This window comes from Bidens hawaiensis, unplaced genomic scaffold, assembly GCF_021521415.1.
Source record: "Bidens hawaiensis isolate Kalapana, Puna unplaced genomic scaffold, B.hawaiensis_p1.1 tig00041141_1, whole genome shotgun sequence".
In the NCBI taxonomy this organism is placed as follows: Eukaryota; Viridiplantae; Streptophyta; class Magnoliopsida; order Asterales; family Asteraceae; genus Bidens; species Bidens hawaiensis.
In genome coordinates this window covers 76,101-90,077 of record NW_027505698.1, presented here as the reverse complement: position 1 = coordinate 90,077, position 13,977 = coordinate 76,101, and the positions used below count along the sequence as shown (strand labels likewise).

Genomic DNA, 13,977 nt, shown 5'->3' with positions numbered 1-13,977 from the left:
CTATACGTTAAACATACAATATAATCCAACCCAAAACACCCCCAAAACCGTTCACCCCACCCTCTTTCCCCTTCTCTAAGTTTTACAACTTTCTACAAAAACAAAATTTCCCAAGTTAGCCCATCAAAAGCTTGTTATTTATTGGAGACTATCATCCCCTTTATTTCTCTTGTACCATTATTATTCTTCTTTTAAATTCAAGAAGAATTTATCTTCTCCCCCCCCCCCCCCCTCTGTCTCTCTCTCATATCCATATTCTTCATTTTTCTTATTGTTACTATTTTGTCAAAAATTAAGGTAATCAAGTTGTTGTGTAATATTAGTTGTACTATCTTTAAGGTTTCTTTTATTCTTGTTTATCTTCTTTATTTACATGATTGCAAAGCCAACATATATTCATATCAAGGATCCCACATAATTTATACACCATGGTGTGTGTTTTGGAGGAGACAACGAACTAAAGGTTGGAAGATGATCTTCAATTGTCACACCTTAACAAAGTTCTTACATTCCTTCTGACTTTATGTATTAATTTGATTTTTTCTTATAGCATAACCATAAGGGTTTGATGATACATATTCTTTATATGATGTATTCATCACCCCATCAACGGCTTATAATTTATTTCCATCAGAAACCATTTCAAAAAGTAAAGGACATTACTAATTGTAATGATTCAGAATTGACAGACTTCTTGGACAACAAATGTTGAGCCATAACTTTGTCATAACGAATTGAAATGATGCAAGACCAAAGCCTAAGACTAAATTCATTGAGTGCATTTTAATTCATTTTTATGACTCAATATCCGCTTATAGATGGCAAAAAAATAGCAACAATCGAGAGATTGAACCTTCAGACTCACTCTCGATCGCCGCTTGGGCGCTTGGAGATGGAGAGATTGATTGATATGAATGGAAGAAGAAGAAGAAGCACTCAGGAAAAAGGATGCGTGGAGGTAAAATGAGTACACGTATGACAAAACGTGTATACATCGTGCAGATATAGATGGCTTGTCATAGACGCTTTGCGTGATTGTAACATAGGCTTAAAAATAGCTAGCAGTAGAACAGTAATGAAATGTGAGTATGCCCCAACTTCCAAATTAATATATATATATATATATATATATATATATATATATATATATAATTTATTATCTAACATACTCAAACAAAGATTTTGAAAATTAGACTTCAATGAAGCATATATTTTCTTGTAATACATAGGAAGAACAGTTGGGAAATTTGGAATCAAATATTTGAATCCTACCAAATCATCAACATTCCATCAAATAACATTTTGTATAGATAATACTTGAATACTAAAAGAGGTTTTTTCACTCCAGATCATCTTAACTGAGGCTACGGAGAAGAATGCCTTCAAAAGTGATCCCAGGGCCAAAAGCCAAAGCCAGCCCCCACTCTTCTCCATTCTCTTTATTCCTCAACTCATCCCTCATATACTCCATCACATAAAATATGGTGTTACTACTCACATTCCCAAAATCCATTAAAGCCTTCCTACTACAATCCAACTTCTCCCCTCTCAACTTCAATGTAGTCTCCAATCGATTCAATATCGCTGGACCACCCGGGTGCACCGCCCAAAACATATTGTTGAAGTCCTCCAAGTTACCAGCTTTCTCCATCAATTTCTTGCAAAACCCTTCAATGTTATCGTCAATCTTTTGAGGCAAGTCGCGCCCAAGTTTAAAATTTATTCCCTCTTCAGTAAGCCGGCCATCAATCACATTATGAGTCCCCGGGAGGAATTGTTGCGTTGCATAGCTCAGTTCTATAAACGGGGACTCAATTTCGGATATTGGGTCTGCCCCAATAATTGTGGCGGCAGCCCCATCTCCGAAAAGGGCAGCCCCAACTAAGTCATATGGACGGGACTTGTTTGGTGGTCGAAATCCTAAAATGGTGGTCTCGGAAGTGGTCAACAATACTCGGCTTCCAGGGTTGTTTTCTGCGATATCTTTCGCAACTCGAAGGCCTGTAACACCACCATAACATCCCAAGAAGTAGAGCATGACACGATTAACGTCGTTTCTTAGCCCAAGCTCACTAGCAAGATATAGATCACCTCCTGGAAGCCGAATTTCACTTGATGAAACATAGACAACATGAGTGATGTCTTCAGCAGGCCTTCCCCATTGTTTGAAACATGCTAAACTGGCTTCTTTTGCCATCTCGGTTACAGCTTGGTTTGCGATACTGAGCCTTTGCGAAATAGTTGCTGAACCTTCTGTTGCTAGTTCCGGATATTGGTCAAGGATTTCCTTAGACATCACTGTGTATCTAGTCTTCACTGTAGTTGTTTTACCTAGCAAAAGAAAGGTAAAAAAGAATTCTTAATATTTCAAGCTTAGCACATGACTACTAAACTAATGAGTAACACCGGCAACTAATTGCTAACGGGACAATTGACAACAGCTGAAAAACCTGAAGGGTCCAATTGCAAAAAAATAAATAAATAAATAACATTTGGATGAAAGTCACAAAAATGAACAAACTTCATGGACGATTTTGGCACTTTACTCAAAGTAAATGCATGTAACAATAATATAAACTTGCTTACACAAACGTTCCAGTTTCTCTTTCATGGAAAAATCCATGCAGTTGGTGTCACGGAAATAGCCTTCAACCAAGCAATCCTGCGGAACGACTTGGCTCGGGAAGGCCTTGCCAATTGCTAGCACGGTGGCTTTTCCTGGAGTAGGAAGGCGCGTAGCTATAGCCAACTCGCAGTGTCCAGACACACTGTTGCCATTCATCTTTGACATTGTTAGTTTGGAGTTGAAAGACTGGTGAAGAGAGGTTCATGGGTTTGGGTGTATATATAAGGAATGAATTAGATGGTTCTTGGAGAATGTTTGGTTTGGAGAAGAAATAGCATGAATGAGTTTTAAATCATTCAATAAATACTTCTTGGATTTCGTTTGGTTTATTGGTATGTTGGAGGTGGGATAAGTAAATCATTAACCATTTGTTATATTCAAAGATCTCTTTTCAGTGTGAGACCTGAATTTAACTTACCAGTTGTATATAATAAATAGGAAAGATCATGAAAATGAGCATATTTTCTTGCCATTTACCAATTACTTTCCAAGCCTTTTCTTATATGTGTCTAAAAGATTCTGTAGTCATTTTCCCCTAGTAACTAATGTTTTCGATACCAAATAAGATTTTTCATTAATGATCAGCCGATCCCTTAAATAGAGATACAAAATAGGATCAGAAAAGAAACCATGATATTAGGGCCTAAATATATACAAGAAAAGGAAATCAAGAATATAATTTAAAATCATATACTCAATTTGGAATGTGTAGGTTAAGAACACCGAACTTCCCAAGAAGATTTTTCGGGTGCAATGATCCGAGATGTTTAAGAACATATCCGCTGATAGAGACCGATTTGAGATGGTCAATCTCCCGATAAACCCCATAGAGTGGGTTAGGCTCCAAGAACAAGAGAGAATAAGAGAAACCAAAGTTGAAACAATTTTCTTATTATTATTCGTATTCTTTTTCTCAAACTAAGATTACAATTTATAGGAAAAGAAAGTCATAAAATAGAAAAAGATAAACAATAAGAAAACATAATTAGGCTATAATAAGAAAACTAAATAATTGATAAACTTAATTAATATATTAAACTTAATTAATATATTGGATCGTATCAATTCCCCGTCCCATCAAAACGTTCATGTCCTCAAGAACAGAACGTGTTTTCTACGGTGATCGCCATTGGAGTTGAACTACCACATGCAGGACGGTCTCAATTTAGCGTCATGGTGGATGCCACTCGCGTTTCCCGGATACCGATTTATTGGATACCGTTAGTAGTGGTCTTTCTAGCATGGTTGCTTGAGACTGAACCCCATCAAAAACCATATCTTGGATTGTCATAAACACTAGATGTGTAAATTCCATAGAATCCTACCTTTTGAAAGTTTTGGGTTTGAGTGAGTGATAATTTTAAAAAACAAAACAAGTGCTTCTATTGGCAATATAGTTATGAACTCCAATGGAGGTAAACGGTAGTGGGCCAACATATGCTATTGGTTTGGAGATACTACCTTTTGGAAGGTAAGTAGTTTGGCTATGGTAGGTCGCAGTTGAAGAAAAAGGAGGAGTTGATTATGTGTTTTTATTTTTTATGGAAACATAGTTCACATCTTCTGAAAGGGGTGTTTAGGGGTATCTTAGGTCCATTGGATGGCATGAGAAAAGGTTTTGACCATTGAAACGGATATTGGCGGTGGCGTTATGGTTGCAGTTGTTGGGAACTACAGGCGGTGGTTGTGATTGATTTAAAGTGGTGGTAAGTTTGGCGATGGAGGTTGTCACACCCCAACCAACGGCGGAATATGTCAAGGCGAGACGGTGATTGCTCATAGCACATGATACTACGTGTTACAATAGTTGTTTAATTCAATTCAATTAATTATCAAGCAATACAGAGATACAATGAAATAAATTGTTTTATATTAAGCTAGGTCCAATCATGCAATCCTATATCTTGCACCAAGTAATCTTCAACAAACAAATTTTCAATACCTGAAAAACATGCGAGAGAGTCAACTAAAAATAGTTGATGAGAACATAGGTTTTAATAAAATAAGTTTTAAGTTGAAAGCATTCCACATGTGTTAAATTATTTGTATACTTTTATGATTACAGCCAAACCTCTGACACGTTTAGCGAGTCATCTAATCCACGATTAGAATATTATGTTTAATGTTTAACGATCGTCGGATTCTGAACACGCAGGCCTCTACCCAAGGCCTGAGTGGGCGGGTTGGGCCAACAGATCTATCATCATACTACCACGGGCTTTAACAAGTTAATGGTTGTTAATGCGAATATGTATACACTTGTAATGATCACACATAACGAATATTATGAAATAAAGCTTAAATCAAATAGCATTTATAAAACATAGAATAAATAAATTGAATCTTTCCACCCCGAAGTATAAAGCTTTTAAAAGCATGTAAAAGGGGCTATGAACTCACCTTTGTTGTTGATGATTGAGACTTGCAACACTTTGATTTAGAGTCCTAATGAGCAATAAAGTTGTTATTAGGATGTTACTTAATTTCGGTGGAATAAAATATTCAACCTCGGGTTCCCATGAAAAGGTAAGTGGGTCCATTGGGATTATTTGCGCCCCTCTTGCCTTCGATGCTTTGAAAATAATTAAGTATGCTTAAAAATCGTTACATGATAAAAAAAATCTTAATAATGTTGGTCATAGTTTCAAGATAACATAAAGCTCCTCGTGACACTAAAAACACTACGATTGGCGATATGACATGAACACTTATATATAGGAAGTACCAACGGCATATCCACCATGTTCTGTTCGTTTCGTTATCCTAAATCACTAAAAAGAATTCTATGCCATGACACATAATAGAACTTGCTATGGTTTCCATGTGTAGAATTTCATAATTACGTGTGCACCCGCAATTACTCTGTTCGCCGCATGGTCCACATAGTTCATCCAATTGTGTATGGTAAAAAAAGTACAATAATAATAATAATAAATAAAATAATCATTATGATAAAAATTTTGTTCAATCTGAATGTTAAATGCAAGTTTAATGATAATCTAGCTCTGTCTCGGGTTGAACAAGAATACGTCAACCCCGAGATGTTGAATAAGAATACACTAACACGAGCACTAGGTTATGAAAACATTAAAGATGGTGAAAATATTTGGGGGCAATATGATAAGTTTGAATGACTAGCTATTTGAATTACTAAATTGCATGCAACTACGTTTTGAAAAGTAACACAAATTATTGTACAAAAATTGCTTCTACTGGATAATTATGCACACAAATAGATATATTGGAAAATCAAACTCATGAAACTAGATTTATAGATTTCGAGTTTCGCAGGCAATTACATTTATAGGAAGACAAGTTTATAGACAACTAAGCACCTTAGACAAATAACCATGTAATTACTCAAGTTGCACTAAGTAAATAAAATAATACTTCATGGGTAAATAAGATTTGATATAAAACAGAGTTTACATATAAGAATGGTTCACATATACACAATTTGCACAAATATCAAGTTTTGATAGATATTTATGTTCATGAAAAGAATTTAAATTCATAGAGAATCATAAGTAACAATATATCCAATCAAGCTTAATGAAAAGACATGTTCATGGATTTATAATTGGGATCATGAGTAGCCAGCCACAAGTAATCTGATGTACACATATATGTAATCAAGTTTTTGTAGAAAAGCGGTCATATAATGAATTGAGATCATAAGTAATCACACGTAATCATGTATCTATTCAAGTTTTTTTTATAGAAAGATGTTCATTGAGGGCATCAAATCAATAGGCAATCATAGATAATCAAATATAAGCATGTATGTAGTCAAGTTTCATGAAGAAGTATGCTTACGTAAGGGATTCAAGATAAAAAAAATATTCATAATGTAAACACACATGTGATCAGTTTTTATGAGAAACTATGCTCATGGAAAGAGTTAAAATAAGAGATATTCCTAACTAATAATTCAGTTTCATATGTTTACGGAAGAAGACAATAATCATAAGCAATAATCAAGTTTCAAGTGGTTATAGATTAACATAAGTAGGAATTTAGTTTCACGATCTCATGGAAGAAACAAATAAGCATAAGTAATAGTCATGTTTTCACAGGTTATCAATCGTGTAAGTGCCCTAGTAATTATCAGTTAAATATGTTCATATAAGCAGTGGCTAAAATAGGTTCATAAACGAATAATTGTTGAAACAGTTCATGTGTAATTAGATACAACAATATCGACTTCATGAGTAATTATAAAATAAATTAAGTTCATAAATGTTCAAGTTCTTAGATAATCATGCAGTTAGTCAAGTTCTTTAGATAAATAAGTAGGACATCAAGTATATAGATAAATAATTTGTATAGACAATATGCTTTTAAAATTCTTAGGTAAACAAATAGACATTCGAGTTCAAATAAATAATCACGTTATTAAATAAGCAAGTAAAGGGAAAAGTTCTTAGATAAGCAAATAAAATAATCAAGTTCCTTGTTATAACAATTAGATAATTAGGTTCTTTGATGAGCAATTAGATTAATCAAGTTTTTGGATAATCAATTAAATGATCAAGGTTCAAAAGATGATTATGTTAATTTAATAAACAGACAAAAAAAACCGAGCTTTAAAAAGGCGATCATGCTAATGAAATAAACAGGGAAACAATCAAGATTAACTAAACAATAATATTAATGAATAGAAAATAAATGATCAAGTAGAGTTACAATGTGTTAATGAGATTTGAGAATTAGTAAAAGTCCAGGATGGGTCTTCAGAGTGACCTGTAAGAACATCCATGACCTGATCTACCCTACGATGCTGAGCGGAAATCATAACAAAGTGAAAAACTCGAAAACATCTCTTTAATCTCTTTCTTTATTCATTGATAGCACTGATAAGTACATTGGATATTACAGTGTGAAGCTCAGGTACAACATGGACCAACTCCACCAGAAAGGTAGAGGGACAAATGAACACAAATGCCAAACAACCTATTTATAGGCTAGCTTGGGGACTTATGCGGCGCATAACTTATGCGCCGTATATCTTATACGCCGCATAAGTTTCTTTGTGTTAAGACATTAACGTACAATTCATTCCTTTATTCACTTGCTATCTTGACCTAACAACACAAGACCTAAGTACTAGACATTTCATGCTCTAACAGACTCCCCCTTGGATTGTACTTATCTTGTGGCATCTAAGCAAATATACATTTCGTGCTTCAAAAAATTCCCCTTTAGATATTTCTTAGATTTAGGTCAACCAACAACTCAATCATCAAGTTATAAGACTCTTTGACATTATACTTTACCAATTCTCTTCAAATGATTTGACTTTTAAGTTTCTTCTCTATCGGCTTTAAAATCAAGTCTTTTATCTTTCATGAGTCAATTCACAATCTTCAATCCACTGCTATCTCATTCCATTCCCAAATCCACTCATGATGAATCCCCAAATACACCGATATCAAACTTTTAACCTCATTGTATTTGATTCATCAACCCAATCACATGGGAGAACCAACAATCCTCTAAGTAAAAGATCTTGAATACTCAATGTACAAGTATCTATAGCTTGTAAATGGCAATAACGTTTATGTTCATATGTCAACTTTTAAGTCTTGTGTGCCACGCATAAGTATGTATGAACCAAAATGATCTTACAAGCAGGTAAACCCTTATACTTCGACATTTCAACATGTGATACAGAGAGGATACGGCATGAAAGTTTTAACAAAAATTGAAGGCCATATATGGCACAAGGTACTTATGCAGCGCATAAGTTGTACATTGAAGATTTTTGACAAAATTTCTAAGGAAAACGAAGATGAAATGATCTGATTTTTGAGTATGTTGTTCAATACCAATGATATAACAATCCTTGAAGTTTTGGTGAGGTTTGAATGGCTACATCGTCTGGAATGATAAAAAATATGTAGAAAAGAAAGGTTTTTTAAGCTTTTCTAGGTAGATCATGAACCACAAGGCTCTTATACCAATTAAAAATCCAGGATGGGTCTTCAGAGTGACATGTAAGAACATCCACGACCTGATCTACCCTACGATGCTATGAGCAAAAATCATAACAAGGTGAAAAACTCGAAAACATCACTCTAATCTCTTTCTTTATTCATTGATAGTAGTGATAAGTACATTGGATATTACAGTGTGAAGCTCAGGTACAACAGGGACCAACTCCACCTGAAAGGTAGAGGGACAAATGAACACAAATATCAAGCAACCTATTTATAGGCTAGCTTGGGGACTTGTGCGGCGCATTACTTATGCGCCGCATATCTTATACGCCGCATAAGTTGCTTTGTGTTAAGACATTAACGTACAATTCATTCCTTTATTCACATGCTATCTTGACCTAACAACACAAGACTTAAGTACTAGACATTTCATGCTCTAACAATTAGATAAATTATAAGGTAAGGATGAGTTAAAACATACGTCGCACATTGTGACATGATAGAATGAAATACAAAAAAAATTCTCTTAGTTAATTAATAGGAAACACATTGGACTGATCAAAGTAATTAATTCGAAGACCTACTTTAGCCTATAGATAGACACTCACTACGGGAATTACCATGAAAGCATACGGATCATTCGGTTGATTTGGTAAGGACTGCACATTTTCTTTATTAGTGATTAAGATTTAAAACTTTGATGAGGGTTAAAGAAAATAGTTGAAGGCATTAAGACTAAGAGTTTGAAAATTTTTGCATGTTGAGTGAAAGTACAGGACGTATAATAAGAATAAAACTTTAGGCAAAGATTATTATCTAAATAATACACAACTAGCACATGATTTAAATTAACCAATATATCATACAATTTAAATTAATAATATGGCATACGATTTGAAATAGACAATGTTGCATATAATATATTTAATGAAGCATACAATTTGAATTTAAATAATGTAACATTTAAGCACAAGTAAAGTGTCATCTTAGTTTAGTAGCGTAGCATTCAAAATTTAATTCAAATAATATGGCAGAAAAAATTTTAAATTTAACAATACGATTTAAGAAACACTAGCAGGAGTGTCCGCGCGTTGCGGCGGGTGTCCCAACTGACGTTGATTCAACTTTGTTGTGTATTTCCAGTCAACCCGTTAATGGTAACAATTTATGTCATCCATTAAAAAATACTCGTAGTAGTGTATATGGAACATATGAGTATGTCAAGTACATTCATCCATTATTGACCCATTGCTAGTTGTATATGATTCAGTCAGTATGAAGTTGACGATTTTATTATATATGTACATGAGTGTTGTATGTGGCTCAGCTTTGTTTATGGCTCAGCCTAAAGTTACTAAACATGTCCTAATAGAATGTGTAAAAAAATGTCACTTTAGACCCGTTAACACATTAATAGATTAGTGCAATGATGTTAAAGAAGACCCTAAACAAAAGATCCAAAACCAAAACAATATGTTGCGACTACCGAAATTTACTACGCATGGGTTTTTTCAGAAACAAACACCACCTAAGAGGAGCATCAACCTCTGGTTGCAATCAAGAAAAGTTTAGGCAAACCCATACCTATAATTAAAACCATTGGATTTAATATTATGTATAATGCGTTTGCATAAGAAATCAATAATTTTCCAAAACACAGAAGTTTAGAATATTAACAACTATCTTTCTTATTTAAACCCAACGCGTGTCATTTTAAATATTTAATCTATACATTAAATGTAGCTGTTTTAACTTTAAAAAATTGGTTGAGGAATATAATATATAGTAACAAACTATTATAACAGAACAGTGAGCACATATATCAAAAGGTACAATAATATTAATCACACCTGTTCTGGACGGAAAAATGGCCTATTCATGTTGGCTAACTCCACGGTATCATAGATTCATAATCATACAACAAGAGACGACCTATACCACATCTTGTAAGCATTTCAGCGGCAGCACTCCCCACCCCAAGAGTTACTCAATTAAGTGATCATCATCTAGTTAAACAATTAAGCTTCATAAAATAATAATTGAAAAGATGGGTTCAGCAGAGACAACTATGACAACAGAAATTGTCTTATTCTTTCGTAATTCTCCACAATGGGCGTCCTCTGCAGAGCCATAAGCCTACTGCAAGGGTTGCTGTCTACAACCTCTGCACTCATATTTTGAATTTAAATCAACAGTATTTATTAGTGTTAAATAAAATAATCACTCTATTAGAAATCAACTGAAGCTGGTGTTGATGTGGACAAGACCTTGACTTTTGAACGACAAGAGTAAACGGGTCACACGGATTTATAGTTGCCTGAAGTGAAAACTTATATGAAAATCTTAACCAGAATTCATAGCAGGTTGTATACCTGTATGTGAACCACATGGACAATATGAGTATTTAAATCTTTTTTGTTAATCACTTTGTTGGTATTTTTACCCGTTTGACCCGCTTATTTATGTTGCTGTTACTTTTACCTGTTCAACCTGTTAGAGATGACGCATAATCTGAAAATGGGTAAAACTTGTTGAATATTTTTTTAAGTAGAAAAAGTTTCGAAGTTCTTAAGATTCACGGGTTTGGTGCAATTTTATAATCCTAACATAAACCAAAACACAGGCAAGACCGTTGCTTACCGAGCTATGGAGGATGGAAACTTTGGCTTGATAGTTGACTCACACCTACAACGACATTACAGCCACAACGAAATGGCTCGTATGGTTTCTTGTGCCGCAGCCTGTGTCCGCTACTCAGACCGCCGTAGGCCCAAGTGGTCCGGGCCTTTAGTACAAAATGATATTAAAAACTATCTATGATATCAACCAAAATATTATGTGACAAGAAAATAATTTTGCAACCAACTCACCCACCCGATGTACATCTTCCTATTTCTATTAACAAACTAAGCACATGCGACAGGTGTCGTTACGAAATCGATCTCCAAATAACCCATCGAATCAAGAAAATGATACCGTAAATTACTTCTTTCTTGTTTAGGCATCACTTATTGAAACTGCTTATATGTGCATTATGTTTTAGTACAACAATATACAATTGGCTTCTGTTCTTGCCTTTAAATCTTTGGCTTTTAATAAAGTTGGATTTGGTTTATGTCAGGCCTAGGTTGGTTTAAGTCTAGTGCAAACCTCATGGGGCAATTTAGTGATATGGTAGATTGCGCTTCAACTGTATCGTTATCTATCATGACAAAACAAACAAAAACTTTTAAGGGCATCAAACAAGAAACCCGAATCACTTAACCGTAAAAAAGTTCGGTTCTGTTTTTTGGGCACAAATGGTAATTTGATTACTGTTACAAAAACGGAATAATCGAATAAAAATCCGAATCTGTTTTCGGATCGGATTTTTCGGTTTCTTGCACACCACTACGAGTTCTATCCATATGAAAAGTTTCAAAATTTTTTATTTTCTTGCAATACTTGCCAAATGACTATTAGCCGAAATGATACTAACATCTCCCACACTCCCAATAATACCCAAAATGTCCTTCGAGTATTTGCCATAAAGGAAGAAAGTTGTATTACCTGTGCATGGCAGTACTTATTGAAGTGCAAGAAAGTTTCTTGAATTGATCCCATCTGCAATGTTACTAGTTGTAAAACACACAGCACCAAATGGTCAATGTCACAGCCTAAAAAAAAGTCACTGGTAGTCAGCTATCAATAATTCAATAAGGTGATAAAAAAAGGTGTCATTTACATCTTAATACCTGTCAGATAAACGAACCAATCATTTAACATAGGGGGTGTAAATGACTAAATGAGTTGACCGAAGTCTCGTTTAACACAAGAGAGCTATATTTGGGTGTTGAATATGTTGATAAGGTAAACAGCCTAAAATCACAAAGAAAATCAGTTAATCTAACGTCAATTGACTGAAGTAACCCTAATTTTGCAATTGAAGATTCAAGTATGATAATGATAACATATCTTAGAAGGAGTATCCTGCCTTGAAAAGGTCCCCAATTCGGGCAAGATAAAGAATCCTCCTAAACCAAAAACCAAGGTTAAAATCGGTCCTAATCAACATCCAGTATGACACTAGGTTGGTGAAATTCTAATAACCTAATTGCGTATAGCTATGGCTCTGATATCAATCTGTCACACCCCAACGAACGGTACGTTGAGGCGAGACGGTGATTGTTCATAGCACATGATACTGCGTGTTACAATAGTTGTTTAATTCAATTCAATTCAATATCAAGCAATATAGAGTTACAATAAAATAAATTGTTTTATAGTAATCTAGGTCCAATCATGCAATCCTATATCTTGCACCAAGTAATCTTCAACAAACAAATTTTCAATACCTGGAAAACATGCATAATCAATTTGTTTTACATGCTATTTGATTCAAGCTTTATTTCATAATATTCGTTATGTGTGATCATTACAAGTGTATACTTAATCGCATGTACAACCATTAACTTGTTAAGCCCGTGGTAGTATGATGATAGATCTATTGGCCCGACCCGCCCACGCAGGCCTCGGGTAGAGGCCTGTGTGTTCAGAATCCGACGATGACTAAACATTAAACATAATAGTCTAATTGTGGTTTAGACGACTCACTAAACGTGTCAGAGGTTTGGTTGTAATCACAAAGTATACAAGTAACTTAACACATATGGAATGCTTTCAACTTAAAACTTATTTTATTAAAACCTATGTTCTCACCAACTATTTTTAGTTGCTACTCTCGCATGTTTTTCTGGTATTGAAAATTTGTTTATTGAAGATTACTTGGTGCAAGATATATGATTGCATGATTGGCCTAGATTACTATAAAACAATTTATTTTATTGTATCTCTATATTGCTTGATATTGAATTGAATTGAATTGAATTAAACAACTATTGTAACACGTAGTATTATGTGCTATGAACAATCACCATCTCGCCCCAACGTATTCCGCCGTCGGTTGGGGTGTGACAGCGGTTGCGAGAGATGTGGTGCAGGTTTGTAGTGCTACGATGTATGCAGCTCGTTGAGCGGCCATGGCAGCATCATGGTGCAGCAACCGGTTGAGTCGCTCAGCCTAGAAAATGATCGAGTAACCAGCCACGTGTCAAATGAGGCATGAGTAAGCTAATGAAATCACCAAATTGATAGGACCGATTTGAGATAGTCAATCATCTGATAAACCCATTGAGTGGATTAGGCTCCAAGAACAAGAGAGAAGAAGATAAACCAAAGTTGAAACAATTTTCATATTATTTTTCATATCTTTTACTCAAACTAAAATTATAATTTATAGGAAAAAACACATAAAAACAGGAAAAAATAAACAATAAGTAAATATAATTAAACTATAATAAGGAAACTAAATAATAGATAAAATTAATTAATATATTAATCTTAATTAATATATTGGATCGTATCATTCGCAAT

The 13,977-nt window shown here is 34.4% G+C and overlaps 1 protein-coding gene across 1 annotated transcript; it reads right to left on the bottom strand.

Annotated features, from left to right (window-relative positions):
• Nucleotides 1-1,334: 1,334 nt before the first annotated feature.
• Nucleotides 1,335-2,798, bottom strand: LOC143614814 (type III polyketide synthase A-like). The gene is made up of 2 exons (XM_077088136.1): nucleotides 2,587-2,798; nucleotides 1,335-2,331 (listed from the first exon to the last, which is right to left on the bottom strand). The coding sequence occupies exons 1-2, from the start codon at nucleotides 2,789-2,791 to the stop codon at nucleotides 1,355-1,357; spliced, it is 1,182 nt and encodes a 393-aa protein (XP_076944251.1). The 5' UTR covers nucleotides 2,792-2,798; the 3' UTR covers nucleotides 1,335-1,354.
• Nucleotides 2,799-13,977: the final 11,179 nt, after the last annotated feature.